General features: G+C 35.8%; 1 protein-coding gene across 2 annotated transcripts; it reads right to left on the bottom strand.

Annotated features, from left to right (window-relative positions):
• Positions 1 to 382: 382 nt before the first annotated feature.
• MMADHC (metabolism of cobalamin associated D) lies at positions 383 to 18595 on the bottom strand. 2 transcript variants are annotated; one of them, XM_039470030.2, is made up of 8 exons: positions 18487 to 18595; positions 17919 to 17979; positions 12900 to 13044; positions 10168 to 10385; positions 6915 to 7020; positions 6196 to 6326; positions 1717 to 1803; positions 383 to 917 (listed from the first exon to the last, which is right to left on the bottom strand). In XM_039470030.2, exons 2-8 carry the CDS (start codon positions 17925 to 17927, stop codon positions 723 to 725), a joined length of 891 nt encoding a protein of 296 aa, XP_039325964.2. In that variant the 5' UTR covers positions 17928 to 17979; positions 18487 to 18595; the 3' UTR covers positions 383 to 722. The 2 variants fall into 2 exon arrangements, with proteins under 2 accessions (XP_039325964.2, XP_039325965.1); XM_039470031.2 differs by having other exon boundaries at positions 18423 to 18561.
• Positions 18596 to 24676: the final 6081 nt, after the last annotated feature.

The raw sequence follows: 24676 nt of genomic DNA, 5'->3' as shown, positions 1-24676 counted from the left end.
AGTACAGTTTCCACCTATAGCTAAAATTGAAAAAATATACTTTGGCAGTTGAGGCACGGTTTTTCCTGAAAATAAAATATATTTATCTATCTCAACTCAAGCGTTGAGAGAATTACCTTTTTAGTAGATATAAGGACAAGACTCATGTGCGTTTAAGGATCTATTATCCTTATTCTTCTTTTCCTGAACGTAAATTATTTCAAAGTAATACTCAGACTGGCACCACAACACTTAATAGACCATAAAGGTAAAATTAGAAAAAGTAAAGTTTACAATGAATCTAAAATTCTCAACTGCATTATTAAAAAGAACTTCAAAAAGATGAATCTAGAAATTTCTTAAGAATCAATAATGGTATTTAAAAAATACTGTAATGAAAAGACACATTATTGTAACCAAATGTGTGATTTATTTTTGGAAGAAAGTAATTAAAACTGAGCCTTTTTCCAATAAAGGGGAAAAATAACAGTAACAGATCATACCCTGGTTACAAGCTAATTACCACATCCTATACAATGTGGATGTGCTCAACATGTATTCAATGATATAATAATGAATATTTGCAATTTTAAAATCCCAAATCACTTGCCAACATTGTAAATTAATAAATGCTGAAATAAATACTTAGAAATAAGTATATTTTAAAAACTTCAGTTTGACAGTGTTTTATATCAACCCAAATATTACATACAAATAGTACAACAAATAAATGGATATTTCTGCTAATTTCCACTTAATTTCTTCATAATATGGCTCTCTGGTGTTGCATTAGTGAAGATACTTCCCACAAATACATGGGTACCCCAGAGACTGTGACGAATCACTTTACAGCATCCAAGGTCATCAACAGAGAATCCTAAATGTCGGTAACGTTCATCAGTTTCAAAAAGAGTGTTGTTTGTATATGGTCCAAAAAACTGAGAAAATAAAAATGAAATATTTTCATTAGTAAGAAAGACATTTTAGTAATAACTTTTAGGTAAACATGAACACCTATCTACTTTAATACTCCAACTATTTAAAAAACTAAGTAAAAAGTCACATGCAACACTTAAACTGCCTTAACACTCCTTTCCCACAATTCCTATGCATTCTGGGAATGACAAGAAAACTAAAGCCCAAGCAAAAGTTTTCAATTTCTCAATTACATCTTATTTGACTTTGAGAAGAAATGGTATATATTCCTATCTTAAGATTCAAATAATGATTTGATTACTACTTGTAACTGAAAGATAGATCCAGAATTTAAAAGGTGACTACAGTGGTAGTTTAGTTATTTTCTTTAAAGTATAACCTTATAAATGTTAATTTACAAAAATCTTCTGGTATAAATATTTGTTTTTACCAGTTGTATTTTACTCAATTAATTCTAAGAATAATTATTTCTTCCTTACAGAAATTAGACTGTACCAATTTATAATTTTCAACTTATAAAAAGTAAACACACTTATTCAGTGCAAATCAAATATATAACTACTAGTGAGAGCAGAAAGTAAAAACTATTCAGTTTAATTAAAAAAATTAAAGGAGAAACTTAACTGTGAGTGGTAGAGGTATCTGCAAAGTTGTGAATTCAACTGACTCACAGTAGTATTTCTTCAGGTAAAATTGTTAGATTTTAAAAAAGTCTTAAATAATCTATTACCAAAGTTATAAACAAATTTTATAATAAAAATTATCTCTACATAATCTGATTTTCAAATGCTAATTACTTACTGCCAAACCAGATGATGGGTCAATAAAGTCAGCCCAATACCCCTCAGCTCGAAGAGCAAAGCAAATTTCCTTAGCACCATTGATGAACTACAATGAAAGTCAAATAATATACTTAAGATGGCATTACTACAGATCGTTTTACTTTTTAATAAAATTATAAGTGACTATCTTGTTTCAGAAAAGAACTCAAACAAGATTTATAAAAAATAAAAACCAATGGCAAATTAGACTGTAAAGGCATAAGATTATTTTCACCGTTCAGAAGATTAATGATTAATAACACTTCGATTTCTTTTAAAAAGACTAAATTCTATAATTCTTCTGAAGTCTTTCTTACTTTATGAACCTCTTTTAATCAGTTCTGTGCTACTAACTTCTGAATCTGTCATAAATTATCAACTATGGCTGCTATTTTGTTTTATTATGGTGATGATAGAAATAGGTAAAGGAAAATAAAATACTCTTAGTGAAAAGATCTAAAACATTCATTAGTTTAAATCAAAGTTGCTTAAAAACATTTACTTGTTTGTCCTTCAAAATACATATGTCTACTCACATAATTATGAAATAATTCTGAAAAGGCACATATAACAGAACCTGGTAAATGGTGTACAGAGTTAAACATGGTACTTGCTTTTTATTATATAGTCTTCTATATCTTTTGTATAGTGTACAATTGCTACTACCATGTGCATTTGTAAAAATTTTGGTCTTATTTTATAAGATGTTTTATTAGCTTTATCAGAAGTCTAAAAGATAGTAAGATGTATTAAGATCAGACTACAATGTTGAAATAAAGAAGAGACCATGAATGTTAAAAAATAAGGGCACACAGCTACTCGGGAGACTAAGGCAGGAGAATTGCTTGAACCCGGGAGGCGGAGGTAGCAGTGGGCTGAGATTGAGGCACTGCACTCCAGCCTTAGTGGCAGAGCATGACTCTGTCACACACACACACACAAAACCCTAAAACAAGGGCACAGTTCCACTTCTAGCCATAACAGAGTAATAAATACTGAACTCACCATCCTGTTGTAAAACTATAAAACTGATCAAAATACACATGGCAACTATTTTTAGACCCTGAATAACAGGTGAGACAAGACTATAATCTTTGAGAGAAGGGAAACAACTGAAGTAATCCCTATTTTTGTTCCAGCTTTCTGTCTGTGGACATTTGCCTGTCATGGGGCAAAGAACAGGAGCCCAAGCAAAGTGATGGTGTCATTGAGCTGAGGAGGTGGAAAGCAAGACTTCTAGACAGCTGAGGCACCTGGGATTTGTAGGGCAAGGTATTGAAAAAGAAAGAGATACATAAAACGGGCTCCTGAACTAGTCTGCAGAGCTATTCACCCTCCTTTCTTAGCGAAGGGCTGAGCTGTGTAGTCATGAGGCAAGATTCCAAGAGGCCTAGCAGAGAGTGCCAGCTGTGGGGCTGAGAGTTGAGCTGTGATACCAGGTGTCATGTAGTGCTGGGACACATGGATTTCCGACCCACCCAGAATGAAAAGACCTTACTGAGCACCTCTGGTATTCAGCTAAGCTCTCCAAAAGTCCAAGCCTTACAAATCAAGACTGTATCATAATTCAGAGATTAATAAGCTACAGTCCAAGGGCCAAATCTGTTCTGATGTCTATTTGGACTAGCATACTGCATTAGGTCCCAGGAGATGAGACCAACCCAGAATGGGGTCACTCATGTTAGGTACTGCCCTAATCGAACTGAATTGTGATACAGACTAATTTTCAAACAAACAAACAATAAAAAACTCAGGATATTCACAGCAACCAATCGGAATGGGCCTAGTTTACCTGAGCCAGCATAAGAAAGCCACCTCTGTTTTAACCCTATAAGGAAAGTAACTTTGAAAGGAACAATCTGCTTCTTTTTCTCTATTTCTGCTTTCTCCAGTTCTTTACCATCAATAAAGCCAACCTCTTCTGCTTTTGTAACACTCAATCTATCTTACAGAATGAAGTGTTGCTTGATTCTAGAATTTCAAATAAAAACCAATTAGATCTTTAAATTAAATTGGTTGTAATTTGTCTTTTGACACACTTTACAGAAATAGTTGATCTACTATAACTTGTTTCCTCTCAATACTTTCTTGTAAACAATTAACATTAAGATAATACTGGCCGGGCGCGGTGGCTCACGCCTGTAATCCCAGCACTTTTGGAGGCCGAGGCGGGTGGATCACAAGGTCAAGAGATCGAGACCACCCTGGTCAACATGGTGAAACCCCGTCTCTACTAAAAATAGAAAAATTAGCTGGGCATGGTGGCGCACGCCTGTAGTCCCAGCTGCTAGGGAGGCTGAGGCAGGAGAATTGCTTGAACCCAGGAGGCGGAGGTTGCGGTGAGCCGAGATCGCGCCATTGCACTCCAGCCTGGGTAACAAGAGCAAAACTCCGTCTCAAAAAAAAAAAAAAAAAAAGATAATACCGTATTTTTTAGATTATCTTCCATATTTATTGCTGTATTTTATTAATCCTCATAATTCTTAAAAATAGGAAAACTACTGAATATGGCTTAGAAAATAGTCATTAGAACGTATTTCAATTTAATGAACAGATGTGTCATACATAAATACTATGAGAGCAAAACAATGTAGTGAACTCAAATGTTTACAAAGGTTAACTGAAAGAATCTCAAATTAAGACAAAAAACCAGCTGAAGTATTTTTCTGAAGATTTCTGTTCACCAACACTGACATCTGCTGGAAAAAATTAGAATAGATTTAAACCATAAAATATCAAATGTCTATTTGGAAAGCTAGGTGTGATTCCAAAATAATCACTAAGAAATCTTTAATAATAATAAAAAAAAACTTTTTTCACAGAAAATAAAATAGCTTCAGTCATTACATTATTAAAACTCTCAAGATGAAGCAGGTTGCCCTGAAACTGGTTATAGAAAACTAACTTAGAACTATACTGGAGTCAGTATCAAATTAGGTTCAGAATCTTAAACTGACCAAAAATTGGAACTACTAATGCAATATACATGTGACAATATACTGGCACCTCAATGATAGTGATGAGTATATATTTACTAAGCATTATGTCTTATGCCTCTCTATAATTCCCTTGTTAATTAGCATATAACTAATATGCTTGTGATTGTTAAAAAACACATGAAATCTATTAGCAGCTATATATAACATTTAAATGTAAAATTATAATATGGTTGAATATGTAAATTACAACATACTTTTACAAATAAAGAAGACCATACATCTAATCCCAAAGAAAATATAAAATAATTCCTAACATCCTGCACAGAAATCACTAAAGGGATTTTTCAACTCAAGTTAGTGACTTGGGCTCCTTAGCTAACCTGAGTTGAAAGAACTGCTAACACCCAGGGTAATCTAGCATGACAGCATATCTAACACAATCTTTTTGGTGAGCAAATTGGAAGTGCCTATCAAAATTTTAAATGTAGATACACATTGATTCAGCAATTCTTTCTTTAGGAATCTATAGATATTAGCATGCATAAAAGCATTTGTAAAATGATTGTCACTGCTTATTGCCTATAATAGTAAAAAGTTGGATTTTAAAATTATAAACTACTAAGAAACTTGTTTTTTAAGAGATGGGAGGTCTCACTTTGTTGCTCAGGCTGAAGTGCAGCCCCACAATCAAGGCTCACTATAGCCTCGACCTCTCGGGCACAAATGATCCGCCACCTCAGCCTCCAGAGTAGCTGGGACAACAGGCATGCACCACTACAGCTGGATAATTTTTTTTTTTTGTAGAGACAAAATTTCGCTACATTGCCCAGGTTAGTCTCAAACTCCTGGACTCGAGCAGTCCTACCTCAGCCTCCCAAAGTGTTAGAATTCTAGATGTGAGCCACTGCATCTGGATAAATTCTTAAACATTAAAAAAGTTTATGGCTTACCCATGTGATATAATACTATGCAGATTTTATAAAGAATGAAATATATCTATGTGTAATGGTATGGAAATATGTCAACGCATACTTCTGGTTAAAAGCAAAACACAGAAAAAAATGTGGGAATAAATTATTATGCTATTATTGTATTGCATACTGTTACTGTTTACTCCCTGGAGAGGGCTGGCATAATTTTCACTCTTTGACATGTTCTAAGCCCAGGAGAAAGGCGATGGAGATGGAGGGGAAGATGGGGAGATGAAGCGGGAGATGGAGGAGGAGGGAGAGGGGGAGGTTGAGGGGAGAAGGACAAAGAGTCAATATTACCTTTTTGTCATTTTTAATATTTTCCAAAATAGACTTTTTAAAAATAAATTGAAGAAATAAACAGAATCTAAATTTTTAAGGATGCTAAAAATGCTGCACTTTTATTTTAAAAAAAGATGTAAGTCCTTTAGTAGTATGATACTTTGGCAGAAAATGAATAAAGGCTGGAAATGACAGTCATCATTTTAATACATTGGTTCACTGTTACTTAAATAATGACCATAAAATTATTAGCAACTGAAAGATTACCTTTTCTAAGAGCACTTCTCTTTCAATTTCTACTTCTTCACTCCAAACAGTCATATCGTTCTTAGTTTTTTGTGTTACAGTCAGAATCATTAGTTTGCTATTAGCTATTTCTGGAAACAGTGATTCAAAATCTACAAATAAGAATAAACATTCCAGGAAGAAAAGAATTAGATTTCTAAGGAACGAATTTTTAAAGACGCATAAAAATACTTCTTTAGAAAAATGCTGATTAAGTAAAATTACTGCAGTATTATTTTTATAAATGCATATTATTTTTGAAAAGGGTAAAATTAACTTAGTTTTGTTTATTTCTGCTTTTGTTGGATAAACTGAAATATTACTATCAACAATTCTGAGGGTAAGTAGGATTATACGTTATTTGGGGTTGATATAATTTTCAAAAATGCTTACTGTTAAGATTTTTCAGTATTATACTAACTCATAAAATTATAACTCCAATAATCACCCAGGAGTAAAAATGACCTTAATTTAGCCTTAGGAAAAAAGTTATTAAAAATTTTACTCTTCCTATCCAATGGCAGCATGAGGTCAGATGTCACAGGACATTTGAAAACCTTTATCTTGGCCATGCAATGGCTTCCAGCCAGATACAGTAAAATATAGTATTAAGGCATAGAGCATTCCAATTCCTATAGAGTATGTTATTCAACATATTAAAAAAATAGTAACAGTATTTTAAAGTATAAAGCACAGCATACCTTTTCGCAGCAGTTCTGGACATGTTTGTATTGCGCACTCTACTCTGGCACTTTCAAAGTAAGTTTCTGCACTGTTAATTTCTTGTTCAACAGGTGCATCATTACCCTAAGGGGAACAAGGACGTAAGTTAACAAAATCCGGAGTTCAAATAAAATGGTAGCTTGCCTGTTACAAACTTGTCTTCCTTAGAAAGTCTTTTTTTGGTTTGTGTTTACAAATAATTATAATCTAACTGGGAGGTGAGGTAGTAACATTTTCTTATTTACTCAAACTTTTCTCTACAATGAATATAAGATTTGGAAGTTCTAAAAAATGTGAATGCAGTAGAACATAAAAATATAAATATACTGATAATCTAAGACTTGAACAGGTATTGGCTAAGTAACTAAAATGCCATAATGTGTCTCATAATGTTACCTCTTCTATTTTATGATATTTAATTATCTTTTCTTCTATAATCTGTAAAATGGGGATAATACTACTAACTTACAATATAACATGATTAAATAACATAGCTTCTCCTACTGGAAGAGCTTAGAGGCTTTTATTCAACTGAAATTTACTGAGAGCCTACTATGTATCAGGCACCACAATAGGAGCATGTATCGCAATGGTAAAAAATTCAGTCTTCACTCTCAGCTATTTCAGGTCTGACAAAATAAGCATAAGCAAATAAGTGTAATTCAATATGAAAGGTGCTATAGAGTTATGAAAAAAGTCTTCTAGGGACACAGATGAAAAAGAAACTTACTTTGCTGGGGGAATTAGGAAAGGATTGAAATGGTCATGTTTGAGCTACAAGTTAGTTAACGTGTTATGTCTGACAGGTAAAAAATAGGTGGTATAGAGGTTGGAATTCAGGAGGAAAAATAGTCCAGTAAGAGATAATAAAGTGCAAAGACACAGAATGGTGTATTCAAGAAAAATGGAAAGTATCTTGTGGCTGGAGTGTGGTGGGAATAGGAAGTAGTGACAGATAAGGTGGGAAAAATAAGGAATCAAAATTGTGAAATGCCATTTATTCAATATGAAGCAATTTGGACTTCAATCTATAGGCAATGAGAAACAGCAAGGTCAAATACAAAAAACTAATGTTGTGTGGAGGAAATATGATCATGAGGAGGAACAGGAGATAGACCAGTTAACAGGTCATCTATTGAACACTTAGTGAATTCACGTACTTTACATACATTTTCACATTTAATTGTCACAGCAATCTTGAGGGCTTGGGCTGGGCACAATGGCTCATTTGGGAGGTTGAGGTGGGTGGATCACTTGAGGTCAGGAGTTTGAAACCAGCCTAGCTAACACAGAGAGACCCCCAACTCCACTGAAAGTACAAAAATTAGCTGGGCATGATGGTGCATGCCCGTAATCCCTGCTCCTTGGGAGGCTGAGGCATGAGAATTCCAGGAACCCAGGAGGCAGAGGTTGCAGTGAGCTGAGATCGTGCCACTGCACTCCAGCCTGGGTGACAGAGCAAAATTCTGTCTCAAAAAAAAAAAAAAAAAAAAAAAAAAAATCTGTGGGCTAGAGATTATCACTACCCCCATTTGACACATAAAGAAACAGGAGCAGCCGGGCATGGTGGCTCATGCCTGTAATCCCAGCACTTTGGGAGGCTGAGGCAGGAGGATCACAAGGTCAGGAGATGAGATTATCCTGGCCAACACGGTGAAACTCCATCTCCACTAAAACTATAAAAATTAGCTGGGCATGGTAGTACGTGTCTGCAATCCCAGCTACTTGTAAGGTTGAAGCAGGAGAACTGCTTGAACCCGGGAAGTGGAGGTTGCAGTGGGTCCAAATTGTGCCACTGCACTCTAGCCTGGCAACAGAGCGAGACTGTCTCAAAAACAAAACAAAAAACAAACAAAAAAAGGAAAAGGAGCTTAGAAAGGTAAAGTAATTAGTTGCTTATTGAATTATTCTATCTTCATTGTCTGAACCCAGATTTATTCTATATTCATTGTCTGTCATTCTATAATGACTAAAAATCCAGGTTGAAACAAAGAGGCCTTGAACTCTGGCAAATAATTGAAAGGACACTAATATTTAGGAGCCATATTTGAGAGAAAGAAGCAATGTGATTTTTATATTATTTATAGTGATATGATAGAGAGAGAAGGTTGGTGCTATAATTTTTATCTCAGGAGAGAAGGGAGGATGGTTATTTCAGTAATAGTATTGGTTATAGGGGAGTTAGGACAGGTTTTAAAAGAAAAAAAGATTACTTCAGTATTAGACACACAAAATCAGGGGAGCTGTGAGACATCCAAATAAAGATGGTTGAGTAGGCATATAGAAATACAAAACCAGAAATATCAGAAATAGAAATACTAAATTAGAAATTACAAAAACATAGACTGTGGAGGACGCCAAGGGATTAAGTGGCCAACGAGTGATTCAAATGAGAAAGTGAAGGACAGAAATTTATGGGAAATGTAATTTAATTGGTAGAGAGAGGAAGAACAAGGAGCAAAGAAGGCTGAGAAGGAATTATCTGAGATAAAAAGATAGGACAGGTCAACTGTCTCAGTGTCACGTCATCTAAAATAACTCAAATGCAAGGAATTGCTGCTACTTATAATATAGCTTTGATCTAAAAAAACAACAACAACAACAAAAAACTCAGCCTAAAACTGCAAAAATATGAAAAGTGATTAGTATCAGGGGTTTGACAGAAACCCTGAATTGCATGTAGCTTTCCACTTGAATGAAAAATCGTAATTGCCAGTTTAAAAAGTTTAAAAATGACAAAAAACCTTAGGAAATTGTTAAAAAAAAAAAACACTTATGAAACTTTCCTTTTTTTTTTCTTTTACTATATCTGAACAATTTCAGAGATCTCAAATTTTTCTTAAGCTTTTAAATGGCTAGAGGAATACAGAACCAGATGGAATTAGATCCATATACAAATGTAATTGTCATTTTAAAAGTGAAAGACAGGGAACCTAAATTTCCAGTAGTATAGACATAACTCCATTATATACATTTGGAGTAGTTACTTAAAACCACATTCTTGAAGAAATATTTCATAAAAAAATTATAATCTACAGTAAAAAAATTATATAGCAAACACTTTGTATAGGACAATGCCAAGTTCTCCAAAGCTATATATGTCGTTTCTGTACATACATGTATTGGAATTAAGAGGATTTTTTACTTTTCCAACAAAATATGCTTATAACAATTACAAGTAATGTAGCATTAACAATCAGGAAAGCACAATACATGTTATCAACAATTTACCTGAAATTCATTCACATATTGTGCCATCACAAACTCATGTCTTTCACTTGATAAAGGTTCTGCTAGAACATCAGGCAAAGTTTTATGAACCAGGCTTTTCTTCTGTGAAGCAGTACCATTGAGGTGACAATCAAAACCTATGTTCCCAGGAAGCTGGAACCTCTGATCTTGAGGTCCAAATGGTCCCATAGTTTCATCAGGCCACACTGTTCGAGAGCCTGAAGAGGAACAACAAAAGGAACAGTTTCTCCTTAATAGTCAGGTATATTGGCAGACTGAAAGAATGCTCTTCTTAAAATTACGTATTTATTTACCTAAAAGATCTTTAAATCTGTTGAAGTGTGAATATAAACAGTTTCCTATTGTTCCCAAAACACTAATCAAAGCAACTAGTTGACAGATCACAGGCAAGTTCATTATTAGCAGAAGGACTGAATAAAATATTCTAATTCCTACTAAGAAACGCCTGAATGCCACTAAAATGAAGACAATAAACCTTTATGTACTGACACTGAATGAAGTCAAGGATACCATGCATTAAAAGAGAAAGCTCAGTCAAAGAACAGCATGTATAATAACATTTATTTACATCCTCATATTCATGTATTGTTTGTTTTGTTTTGTTTTGGAGATGGGGTCTGTGTCATCCAGGCTGTAGTACAGTGGTGTGATTGTGGCTCACTGAAGCCTTGACCTCCGAGGTTCAAGTGAACTTCCCACCTCAGCCTCCCAAGTAGCTGGGACCACAGGTGCATGCCACCATGCCCAGCTAATTTTGTTTATTTTTCGTAGAGACAAGGTCTCCTCCTGCCTCATTCTCCTAAAGTGCTGGGATTACAGCCATGAGTGACTGCGCCAGGCCCATGTTTTTAAGTAAAGAGATTTAAAATGAAAGACACTAAACTTAGTAATGGTCATCTGGGGAGGGGCATTCTGCTGCTGTTATTTGATGACCCAAAACATTAATGCAATGGGAAAAAAATCATGCAGCACATGACCTAACGCTCTGTTTACCCACCACATGAATTAATATGGATTGCAAATACAGAAGAGGCCACATTACTTTATTCACTGAAAATGTAAAAAATCCTAACTTTAAAAAGTTCAAAAAGATTCAGAAAAGAATATAGGAGATAATTAAACTAATAATTACTCACAGAAGGGATTTGGGCTTAGAGAAACAGAGGGACAACTGCTATGCATATTACTTAACAATAAAAATAGGTATTTAAAAATATCTTGCGAAGGAACTAAGTAACTGAAAATTAGCCATGTCAGTATGGCTGCCTCAGTCCTAGATCATGAGCCACGACATCCCTCTTCCACATTTATGACATACATCACCCATCAATCATGGAACCATTTCCTGCTGAACCCAGACAATGTCTCAAGATTCTCAACAAAAACACTCTAGTACAATGCCTCTCAAACTCAACATGTACTTAAGATACACTTGGGATCTAGTTAAAATGCAGATTTGGATCTAATAAGTCTGGAGTGGGGCTCAAGATTTTGCATTTCTAATAAGCTCCTAAATGATATTGATGCAGATCATGTTGAATAACAAGGCTCTATCTAGACAGCCACTAATGACTATTCAAGTCACTTTCCAAGATAAAATCTGTTAGCTATTTTTGAACAAGGCAGTTTTTAAAGGTCTAATAATTTCTAGTTCTTTTTACAGAAAACAGGTGTCCCACATTAACAGTGGATTTTTTTTGATAACTGGATTTGAGCCTATGTTTACTGGTCATTTATGTTTTCTTTTCTGTGAAAGACCTATTCATGTCCTTTTGTTTTTAAATTTTCTATTGGGTTGTCTTTTTCCTATTGATTCACTACAAATTCTTTATATATTCCGGATACTAACCCCTCACATAATTTGAATGGCAAATCTTTCATTTGTGATAAATATATGGTTAGTCTTCAGATGATGTAAACTGGGGAGTAGTCAGAGAGAGTTAGAAAACTTGCCCAGGATGGAAGACTTTGAATGGTCAAGTGAACTTAAATTACATTGTAAGTAATGTATGCCATGAAAAAAGGATTCCATGTGCAATATCTTTAGGACACATTAGGTTAAGTTTCTAAGAGTCTTTAATATTTTAGTGTACATTATTAAGCCTCCAAGACAGGAATATGGCATGCAGTATTTCTCAAATTTACCTAACCAGACACCATCCCCCCTACCCCACCTTTTTCTATTTAACCTTGAACAACGCATCATGGCTTGAAGGTAGTCTGGGAACTACTGCTGAAACCAATGAAAGATAACAGGTTTTTCAAGAAAGTGACATGGTTAAAATATTTTAGAATGATTAGAATGGAGGTGGTGTACCAAACAGATTAGAGGAAATAGACTTTGTAGACAAAGCAAGTAAGTTCTATAAACACTAATACATAAAAAGTGCAAGGTACATTTATGAAATTTAGCAAAGAATGGGAAGAAGTAATAATATGGTTTAAAAGGACCAAAAGGAGATTTGTTTCAGGGAAGACTGTACATTTGAAGATAGAAAAGTTTAAGAAATTTTAGACACCAGTACTTATTCTTTCTTCCTTTTTTATATTGTAGCTTTCTGACCTATTTAGGCAGACCTGTGATTCGTTTTTAATGGAATAAACAAAACTTTATAAAAATCCATTAAAACCTTAAGAAGAAATATTAAAGGAAATACAACTAAAAATGTTTTGAAGCAATTATAAGTAAAGCAATAACAACTTTCACTTACATATATCTGGAGTTGCAGTGGCCACATGAGACTCATCCGAACCTGACGATCCTGCAGTTGAAAAGGCTCTGGGATTGACAACCCTTTTAACTAAAGAGCAAAATCCTGGGAGATAGGAAACCAGTCTGACTCTGTTACAAAGCACCTAAAAATGACACAAAATTAAAATTATTTGTTCTGAATATAAATGTTATACTTACATAGACAATCTCTGGCAAATCTTCAACACTGCAAGGTTCCTTTAAAACCAATGTTTATTCTATTTTTACTTAACACCTACCATACTACAAGCATTATATGCATTTGTAATTTTAAAAATAAATATTTAAAAAAAAAAAACAAGTAATAGTTTGGGTAGAAATCTATGTACTTTTCAATAAAGGCTAGAATTCAAGAGTGACACACATGAGAGAATAGGAATCTAACAGTTGTCCTATTAAGACACAACACTAAAAAGTTAGCACAACAAAATTCTTCTATCCTCAATAAAGAACTCTCAAGACATCTCTCTAGTCTAAAATCTATTATTTTCAAACTTTTCTCTCTTCCTTTATTGCTACAAATTGTGCTGATTCTCTCCTTGTGGTTTCATGGCAATGTCTGCTTTTCTCCATTTCAGCACGTGTCTTTGTGGTGCATTCTTTTCTGCTTGTGTGTTCATTTCCTAGACTGTAAGGTCATATATTACAATGGATAAATGTGTAAATACCTTTTATTCATAAATTTTTAATAAAGTACTTGGGTCAGAATAATTTAATGCAGGGATTGGTGAACCACTTCCCAATACAGCCCACTGTTTTGATAAACAAACTTTTACTGTAACATAGCCATACTCATTTATGTACTGCCTATGGTCACTTTCCCAACATAACAGCAGAGTTAAGTAAGTAGTTGTAACAGAGATTCTATGGCCCACAAAGTCTAAAATATGCACTATCTGGACCTTTATATTAAAAAACAAACAAACAAACAAAACACACTGGCAACTCTCAGTCAATGAAAAAGATATGAGAACAAATACCAAATCATCTGTGAAATGCAATGAAAAGATCTGAATAGTTCTTAAGAAACCCTTGGAAGAAAAGGTAATACATTTCATGGAGGATATACTAAGTTTTGAAGACAGTAAAAATTTGCTTGGGAAAAGGTACATTTCAATGAATGACTTTCAGGAACAAAGGTATAGAGATATTTCAAACAGTGACAAGTTTAATGAGGGCAGATATAAGAATGTAATATAAAAAAGGCTTGAAATTGAACTTATAGGCAACCATAAAGGACTGTGTATTTGACACAGATAGTAAAGGGCTTTTTACATCAAGATAGGAAGTCAGAATTTTAATTTGTAGGCAGCAAAGAGTCAGAGTAAACTGACAAAATCAAAGGCTGCTTTAAGACATGTACCACCAAGGGCAGTATAAAAAATGGACTGGAAGAGGAGTAAAGAGGTAATGTGAAAACTAGTTACCAGGATGTTAGAAAAATCTAGCCATTGACATTTGAGAATTATTCCATTTCCTTTTCACATAGTACAGTACTCTAAAATCCAATCTAATTTTTCCTTCTGCCTTTGTCACCACAAGTATAAGACTGCATCCTAACTGGTCTTTTTGCCTTTCTGACATAGTTTCCTACAAATTTTTACCCTCCCTTCCCTTACTCTACTCTTCAATCACATAAAAATATCTCCCCAGCATGTCCCATATTTCTCTTCACTCTTTATACTGTCACAAGATTTTTTCTGCTAAAAGATGCTGTTTCCTTATTGTCCCAGGAAATTCTAGCAAATTCTTACTTTTTCTTTAAGACCTGGATAAATATAACTTCCTTTGTGATATGTGTCTTTAAAGCATTCTGTCTACCTGAAAATTTAAGCAGCCTCTCTTGGGGTCTGTATCCAACTTGCCCAAAGAGACAAAAATGGTAATTATTTGGCTTTTTGCTTACTAAACAAACTCGAGACTTCTGGGTGTTTATATAATACAAATTTACCTTTACCACTAAGGATATTTAAGAGAATGGCTCAGGATCTAAAGGAATCTAAAATTTTAAATTCCAAAAATATTTTCAGCAAGGGCGAAAAATAAGCAGGAGCAAAATAAATTATCTGAAGGGCCAATATTTGAGAGCATGTAGTAGTAATAATCACTCTATGTTGGACACTATGAGTGCAAGTTCTATGGTAAGTGCTTTACATATACACTGCTTACTTAATTTCCATAACAATTCTATATACTGTTATTAGAACTAGTTTTAGCAGGATTAAAATACAATCTGTGATCATTCACATCATTTCAAAAGCAAAAAACAGAAGGAAAAGAAAGATTATGCAAATTATTTCAAATATTGTCTATTATTATTTTAGCCTGTCTACCAAAGCCATTAGATTATATTTTGACATTCTTTTGTTGGTGATATAACTCTTAACAAAAGTTATATAATAAAATGTGAATTTTGTTGCTAGCCTAAGAAAATCCAATTACCAAATTTCATTTTAATGCCAAAATAAACTAGTATCTAAATTGCCCATTGTAAGGGAGAGCTGATGATAGTACTAATCTGTTTCAAACGTTACCTGTTAACCTGTCAAAATTCTCAAATCTTGGCCAGGTCTCGTGGCTCATGCCTGTAATCTCAGCACTGAGGGAGGCCAAAGCAGGTGGACCATCTGAGGTCCAGGAGCTCGAGACTACCCTGGCCAACATGGTGAAACCCTGTCTCTACTACAAATACAAAAAAACAAAACAACAACAACAACAACAAAAAACAATTAGTTGGGCATGGTGTTGGACGCTCGTAATTCCAGCTACTTGGGAGGCTGAGGCAGGAGAATCACTTGAATCCAGGAGATGCGCTTGCAGTGAGCAGAGATGGTGCCACTGCACTCCAGCCTGGGCAACAACAGCAAAACTCAATCTCAAAAAATAAAATAAAATAAATAAAATTCTCAAGTCTTTAACTGTGGAAGTGTAATATCTGACAACTTTACAGAATTTATGACTGGTTCAGCTGGTGAACATAATTAAAAATAATAGCCAAAAAGTAAGTCAAAATTATAGCAAAGAGTTCATTCTAGTTTGAGGATAAGCACATAATTTATATATGATTAACTTCGAACTTCTAGACTTGGGAAGATGACAGGCTATTGTGATTTAACTGTAAAATCCTATATAAAGAGAAAGAGCTTTTTGTGCACTGCCTTAGGAGTAAGTTCGGCTTTTGGTCATGTGAGGAGAAAATATGGTCTGTACAAAAACTAAAAACTGGTAGTTTATGTAGTGCATCCACATCTATCCAGACATTGCTGTGCAGCCCAAAGTGTTGCCAGATATTTGAATTAAATACAAACATTGAGAAACTGAAATATTTACACAAGAAGTCCAGAAATTTGGCTTTTCTTGAAAACTCAGAAGATTTGGCAGTATTGGATTCACATATCCAAATGGCATTAGTAAGCAACAATTTACTATAGCTAAGGGAAGTCTGCTACCCTTTTAACAGAAATGCTTTAGTTTGTCATAATCCCCACTAAGGCCTCTTAATTTACCTGTCTAGCCTCTGAAACATGAACATTTTTGCCCCTTGTTATCAAACACCTATCTCCAGATTAGTAACATTCACATCAATTTTCAATCCATATCAATTAACACAAAAATTGTTAAAGTACATTGGAATATGTACTTTACTTTGTTTTAATATGAACTTTGTTTTAATATGAACTTCTTTCTAACAAAGGACTCACAAAAGGATCTTCCCTACTGAATGATCATAATTTACTCATTTCAACCAAATTTAAACCAAACAATAGCATTCTATTCTACTTCAATTAATTTCTCTCTTTTGAAAGTACTACATATTTCTTTTACAGCATTCTCTTTCTGTGCAGGTTATGGCTAGGCAAAAATTCACCCTAGAACTTGGCCAAGACTGGTAACCTACTCTTATGACTTGTCTCTATAGTCACACCTTTAGACTTAATATATATCATGTTCAATTACAGGAATATCATCCTGGCAAACTGCTGCCATATAAATCTTCGTAACACACAGCTCTAAGTAAATAATCACAATTTAAAGAATAAAGTCTAAATTACTGAGTTCAAAAAAAAAAAAAAATACCCGTTAACCTGCAAGATTCAAGGCATTAAGGTTCTCAATTACTTGGTACCCACCTCACAATTCAACCTTATCTCCCACTAATCTCTTTCACACATCTTATACTCAAGCTGGCAGACAGTAATGACTTCTTAATTTCTCAAAGTGTTAGGTGGGGTAGGGAGTTTTTGAATATACCTCCTGTCCTTCCCGCCCGTATTTTAGACTGTACAAACTCTACCCATCTTTCAAACCTCAATTTAAATGTTTCCTTCATTAAGTGATCCCAAACACCTCTCCACAAAGCCTTGAATCTGCATTGTACCTCTGTGTAGGTTCTAAAAAAATTATTTTATACTTCAATTGTTTTTATATATGTCTCATGACCACGACATATGAATTCTGTAGGTAGGATGTGTCTAATTACAGGGCAGTTACAGTCAATAAATAACTCTGGTGTGTAAGAATATCTCTTGTTCTTATTTTGTAGGATTTGGAAGGTCACTTCCAAAACTGAAACTGTTAAAAAAAAAAAAAAAAGAAAGAAAAAGAAAAAGAAACAAGAAAAAGAAAAAAAAAAAAAAAACTCCTTCAGTTTAGCTAACCCAAGAGATAAAAAAAGGGCTTAAACACAGGTTCTAATATTTACTGAAATGCTGTATTTTAAAAATACCAAAAGGGGGTGTGAATTTACCCATCTGTATAAATAAAATTGGGTAAGTGTATTCGTAGTGAAAAGAATGTCTGTGTTCAAACCGCCTTCAAAGCATGGCATAATTTCACACTCCCTGCTCCCCTTGACATTTCTGATACATTAAGTCTAACATTATGCCACCCAATGCCATCATAATTAAACCCATTCCTCCACTTCCTAACATTGCCAAGATAGTTTACTATGCTGATTCTTAAGAGAAAATTTACTCACATTGGCCATCTCTATCGGAGAGGACAGTTCGCAAAATAGCTTTCCTTTGGTAGAGTTATTCCTGGGAAAGAACACAACAAAACAGACAAGGGACCGATTAAACTCTTAACAAACAACTCTGGTAACGTCCAGTCTTCGAACTTGTGCACTCCACCACGTCAGGATCAAAGTCTCAGCTCTCCCCGTAACCTAAGGAGGCCAGAACTCGCCCCCATACCGGGCACAGATGCCCCAGCCCGGAGCGGGCAGTGGAGCTCAGAGCCCTCCCGGTTTACAACCGCTGAAAAACTCGGACCAGATCAGGGCCGGCAGTGGGGCTGGGCGGCCAGAATGCAGTCCTGGGGATCCAAGCGGCTGCTTTAATGGAGGTCGGGGCTGCACAACTATAGCTCCAGGTAAAGCTTCCGGCTGAGCTGAAGAATGAGGAAGCAGAAAAGAGCCTAAAGACAGAGGGAAAGACGGCAGGGGACAACGACAGGGACCCAGAAAACACAGGGGCAATACCGAGGCCTGTAGCCCCAACACAGGCGAAATCGGAGGGGCTAACGCGGGCGGAAACCATCCGTACCAGTCACCACCTCTGCCTCCAGCTGTCTTAGAACCCAACACTTCCAGCCGTGGAAATGGCGGCGGCGACGCCAGCGGTGGTAGCGCCTGCGCGGGCAGTGGCCAGGCAGAAGAAGCTGCTTCCGAGCGCATCGATGCGAAGGATAGTCGAACCGATGATGCGCATGCGTACAGCAGGCCTACGTGGAGCCGACTTTCCACTGGGTAAACACGCGGGAGGAGAAAAGCGCGGCGCGGGGTGATTTGGGTGGATGAAGGGGAGCGCTCCGGACCTGCGTTGGGCGGGTTAGTTAGCTTTCATTAACTCCTGGATGCAATTGATAGGCTTCCCAACTTAAGCCTTTTTTTTTACTGCTTCCAGGACATGCAGTCTTCTGTTCTTTTTGTCATAGCTGTTTGTTTTCGTGAGTCACTGTTTTTGAGCACTTACCTTTTTTCCAGTATCTCCAGTCCTACCACAGTACCAGGCTCTCAATAGGCTCAATAAATAAATGTTAGGAGTTTGATTTGGAAATCGTATATCATTTTCATGTATCTAATGTTTTTTAAAATGGACTAAAACCTGTAAGCCCGTATTTTATTTCAGATGTCCTTAGTTTTGGACCTGGTGTTCTTTTCTGTTACAGGATTCTGTCCAGAATACATCACCATGGCTCCCCAGGCTCCTCTAGACTGGGACCGTTTCTGAAACTTTCCTTGGTTTTGATAACCTTAATAGTTTTGAGGCGACTTATCAGGCATTTGGTCAAATGTCCTTCAATTGGGTTTTGCCTGTATTTTTTCTCATGCATTAACTAAGGTTATGGGTTTTATTTATTTATTTATTTATTTATTTTGAGTAAAGAGGTAAGGTAAAGTGATCTCGTCACGTCATGTCAAGGGTATATTCTATCCACATGACTTACTACTGTTGATGCTAACCTTTATCACCTTTTAAATGTAGGGTTTGTCAGGTTTCTCCACTGTGAAGTGACTCTTTTTCTTTTCCTTTCCATATTATACTCTTTGGAAGAACATCACTCTCTGCAGCCCAAGCTATAGGAATGGGAAATTGTTATACTCCACCTTTATGAGGACAGAATATCTTCCTAAATTATTTGGAATTCTTCTACATAGGAGATTTGTCTGTACTCCTGCATTTGTTTATGTATTCAATCATTTATGTCAGCATGGACTCATGGATATTTATTTTGCATTTTGGGTTATAATCCAATACTACTTTATTTTGTTGTTCATATTGTTCCAGCTTTGGCTACTGATATTTCTTTTAGTTGGCACTTACGTCTTTTTGACACACCCTCACCATTTTATGTTTATTGATTTTTTTCTTGAGCATTTTCTTAATTTCTATAAGGCTCATCTTGTATATTCCCTGCCCGAATCCTAGAATCAGCTACTTCCCCAAAGAGCCAAGGGTCCTTTTAATGCAAAATGATATTAGAAGTCAAGATTTGGACATTTGGGGTATTGTTGCTTCTAGATCCTCTCAGATGATACAGTAAAGAAATATATGTGCATATACTAACCTGACTGAATATGCATATCTATAAGTATTTATATATGTATCCATCTGTACCTTTGACAGCTACTCAGGCGTTCTAAGTTCAAAAACTAGAACTGTTATTTTCAGTTCAATTCAAGCACAACGTGGATCATCGTGGCCTTCTCCTCTTGCTTGTCTATAACCTTTCACTCCAGTGTGACACACGTGGCTCTCATCATCTGCCATCCATTTACCTAATTGTTCAATTCCAGGTTACATGCATAATGGATTCAGAACTGTTAACCCGAATTCAGTGTACATGTATAGTTGTTTATGAATTGGTATCAGGCATACCTGTGAGAAACGGATTTACCAATTAGAGTACAATGCTTACGTATAGTTCTTTTGCTTTTCATCTTATAGACTCCACTTATTTTTCAAAGTTATTGAAGTCAGCAAACTTCCCTCCCACCTCTACCTGGCCTCAGTGAAGTTATTTTATATGCTTGTAATATAGTTTGTGATCTTTTGCCACAATCTGCATTCCATTCTGGGGTTCCTAAGATTTTTTAAAAACTCTTCATCCATATAAGTTCTTTTCGTGCAATTCTCATATTGCATATTTATTTTTTCTTTTCCTGTACATAGTAGAAAATAGCCGGTCAGTAGTAGGATGAAAGTAAAAAATTTTTCACTTCAAATTGTCTTTTTCTATGGAGTTTGCCAAATCCATGCATAAGTATCATGGATACACCATTATTACGGTGTCATACAGAAAAGTTTTACAGCTATAAAAAGATCCTTTCTGTTTCATCTAGTAAACCCTCCCACCTCCCTATACCTCTAGCAACCACTGATGTGTTCACCATCTCAATTTTGACTTTTCCAGAATGACATAGAAATGGAATAATACAGTATATAGCATTTTCAGACTGGTTTTCTTCACATAGTAATAGCTGCATTTAAGATTCATTCATGTTTTTGTGTGGCATAGCAGTTGATTCCTATTTATGGATTTTTTTTTTTTTAAGACAGGGTCTTATAGCTCTGCTGCCCAGGCTGGAGTACAGTGCTCTGATCATAGCTCACTGTAACTTCAAATTCCTGGGCTCAGGCAATTCTACTGCCTCAGCTGCCCGGGATTATAGCTGGGATTACAGGTGCACACCATCATGCTTCACTAATTGTAAAAACTTTTGTAGAGAGAAGGTCTCATCCTTCAGGCCTCAAGTGATCCTCCCACCTCAGCCTCACAAAGCCTTAGTATTATAGGTGTGAGCCTCCATGCCTGGCCTTTATTTCTGTCTTTTTGATTCCTCAATAGTACTCTAATGTATAGATGTACCACCATTTATACCTATTAAAGAACATTGTGATTTCTTCGAGTTTTTGACAATTGTGAATGAAGCTGCTCGTAACTATTTATGTGCAGGTGTTTCTGGGGACATGTTTTCAAGTCAGTTCAGTAAATATCTAAAAGCACAATTTTTGGCAATTGTATTTTTGTAAGATATTTGAAAATAGTTCAGCTAGGTAAATTCAGCATTTTGACCACAATCATATATATAGTGAATTTAACAAATGCTCTTTTATGTTGATAACATAAAGCAAACTTCATTCCACTCCTGTCCAATTACCAGAAATTAGTCATGTCCAAATTAGTAGACTTTACAAATCACAGGCTGACACTCCTGCAGCTGTTCAAATCAATATATACTCAATCACAAATAAAGGAGAATATCTCGGAATGTCTTCGTTAAGTATATCCAGGGAAAGAGTTCTAGGACTTCCCTTGGAAACCATCTGATATCTCAAAAACCATTAATCTTAGGAAATTATCCCTGCTCCAGAATCCTCATACTGCACATTTATTTCCTCTTTTCCTGTACATAGTAGGAGACAGTTGATCAGTAGTGGGATAGAAGTCAAAAAATCTTCCCTTCAAATTGTCTTTTTCTTTAATTAATGTTTTTTTATGCTGGGAATTTATTGCTCCAAAAGTGGGCCAATGACTAAAGTTGTCAGACTCTCTTTCAGTTTCTAAGATGTGAAATTGAAAGAGAGCTGAATATTTTCTTAGAGAAAACACTAGGTACAAGGTACAACCAAGGAAGGATTGGAAGCTTGCTTTCTCTTTGTGACTTCGTGGTTCCTAGTTAAAGTCCGTGGGTGTCAAGTTTTTCAGTGATGAAGAGGGAAGGAAAGCTCCAAAGAAGCTGGTGACTTGAGGCCTTCACTTTGCAAACATTTGTGATAGGAAATAATGTTCTGGAGTTGAGGAGAAATTCTAAATTTGAGGAGAGAATTCTAGATTATTCTTCCAAACTAAGTATGTCTAGAAGTTACCAGCCTGAAGACCTCTACTACCTCTACTGATGCTATTCTATAAAGGCAGGATGTTATATGTAATTTTACAGGTATAGACTAACACCATATGGCCCTGATTCGATTCTTGAACATGAAATTTGTAGTTGAGTCATTGTCTTAGTCTGTTTTATGTTGTTATAACATAATCCTACAGACGGAGGGATATATAAATTTATTTAACTCATGGTTATGAAGCTGGAAGTCCAAGAGTATATGCTAGAATCTTCTGAGGGCCTGTGTGTTGCATCATCCTGTGGCCAGAAGAAATGTATGGGGTTGAGAACATTTCAGGCAAAGGAAGCAGCATGAATAGAGGAATAGAATCCAAAAGACTGTGGGCAGTTTGAGAGATCCACAACTAGTTGAAGGGATTGAGTTGAAGGTAGATGGGGACCAGATCATAATTGGTCTTCAGTGCAATACTAAGGCAGATGTAATCCTTGAAGCAATGAGAAGTAAGTGGGTAGATTTAAGCAGTCATACCATTATCAGGTTTGTGTCTTGGGAAGATCTGGCTACAGTGCAGAGGATAGATTGGAAGGGTGTTGGGCTGCAATTGGAAGAACCAGTTAGGAGACTCTTGTAGTATCTATGAGGAAGAACACAAAGAGCCTGAACTAAGAGAAGGGGAGAGGTAAGAAATCAACTTAGCTATCCATGGATTGCTAATGAGGAAAACAGGACAAGTTGAAGGTGACTTCTAAATTTTGGACTCTGGATATTTGGCGAATGGAGTTCCTTTTACTGAGACTGGGAATCCAGTAAAAGGTGGATATTTGTAGAACATATGCTATATGACAAGCACTTGGATAGGCATTTTTTAAATATCTACTTTAGTCCTCATAATGCAGAAAATGGAAGTATTTTATCTTCATATTATAAATGAAGAAATGAAAGCACAGAGAAGAAACATATTACTGAAGCTTCTAGGGCTCGATTTAAATCTGGGTCTGTTTGGTTTAAAACTAGTATTCCCTTTCTCATAGGATACCTCCTCCTAAGAGGAAAGCAAGTTTAAGGAGAATGATAACATGCTTAGTTTGAGATATTTTTAAATTTAAGATGCCTGAAGAGCATTCATGTGGATTTTTGTCCAGTAAGTCATTTGAAAGGTCTATTGCTTAAGAAAGTGATTTGTGTGAGAGATCAAGATTTGAGGGTGTTTGTTTGTTTGTTTGTTTGTTTTGGACAGAGTCTTGCTCTGACACCCAAACTGGATTGCAGTGGAGTGATCTCTGCTCACTGCAACTTCTGCCTCCCAGGTTCAAGTGATTCTTCTGCCTCAGCTTCCTGAGTAGCTGGGATTACAGTCATGTGCCACCATGCCTAGGCTAATTTTTGAATCTTTAGTAGAGACAAGTTTCATCATGTTGGCCAAGCTGGTCTCAAACTCCTGACCTCAAGTGATCTGCCAATCTTGGCCTCCCAGAGGGTTGGGATTACAGGTGTGAGCCACTGTGTCCAGCTAAGATTTGAGAGTCTTTAACAAAGGGTTAAAGCCATCGGAACCCCTTAAATTGGAGTACAATGATGGGCTTTGCAGAGAGGAAAGAAAATTTGTGAAATTTCTGAAAATGCATATAAATTCCTGTATATTTATAGGTAGGTTCTGTTTCCCCCTTCTTTTAGGTCTTTGAAGGAGTCTGTGCCTCTGAAAAGATCAAGGGCCACTAGTGGAGAATATAAAAGGAAAAGGGCAAAAGTCGGAGCTCTAGAAAATACCAATTAAAGAAGTAACAGAAGAAGAAAACTAGCAACAGAGACTGGAAAACTTTAGTCAGCGGATAGACAAAAATCAGGAGAAAGGCATATTTTAAACATCATGAAGATAATTGCTCAAGATTAGTAGATACTACACAATGCTTCTCATTAAGGACCAAAAAGATATTGTCATATTTGATAGACTGGGCAATGGTGACTTTGCTGGAGGAATTTCAGTGGACCAGTAAGGTATAAAATTTTGATTACTATGGTGTTCAAAGAATGAAGCATAAACCTCATGAGGACAGAGATTTTTATCTCTGTTCTTAGGACTTCACTATATTCCTGCCACAGAGAGGTAATCAATAAATATTGTTGAAAGTTGAACAGATGAAGAAGTGGTGGCAGCGACCATTAATAATAGTTTTTCTTTGTTCTATTTTCAGGCTCCGTACCTACCTAATATCTATCTTCTCAAGAACTCTGCCAGGGAAGAAGTAGTTTCTATGTTTCATAAATAGACTGAGACTCAAAGAGGCTAAGTAAACTACCTGAAGCCATATAGCAACACACAGTGACAGGTGTGAGATTCAAGCTTGGATTTATCTCACTCCAAAATTTCTTTCTTTTCTTCTTCTTC

The sequence above is a fragment of the Saimiri boliviensis genome, chromosome 5, assembly GCF_048565385.1.
Source record: "Saimiri boliviensis isolate mSaiBol1 chromosome 5, mSaiBol1.pri, whole genome shotgun sequence".
NCBI classification, from domain to species: domain Eukaryota; kingdom Metazoa; phylum Chordata; class Mammalia; order Primates; family Cebidae; genus Saimiri; species Saimiri boliviensis.
Note: the sequence above shows the minus strand (reverse complement) of the source record. Positions and strands in the feature narration are given on the sequence as shown.

Excerpts from the sequence above, each read along its gene's own strand:
- MMADHC (XM_039470030.2), bottom strand. Across the intron at positions 10,386-12,899 it reads CACTGCAACTCCAGATATAT|GCTCTCGAACAGTGTGGCCT; the intron begins GTAAGTGAAAGT and ends GTTCCTCTTCAG. Across the intron at positions 7,021-10,167 it reads AATATGTGAATGAATTTCAG|GGTAATGATGCACCTGTTGA; the intron begins GTAAATTGTTGA and ends TGTTCCCCTTAG.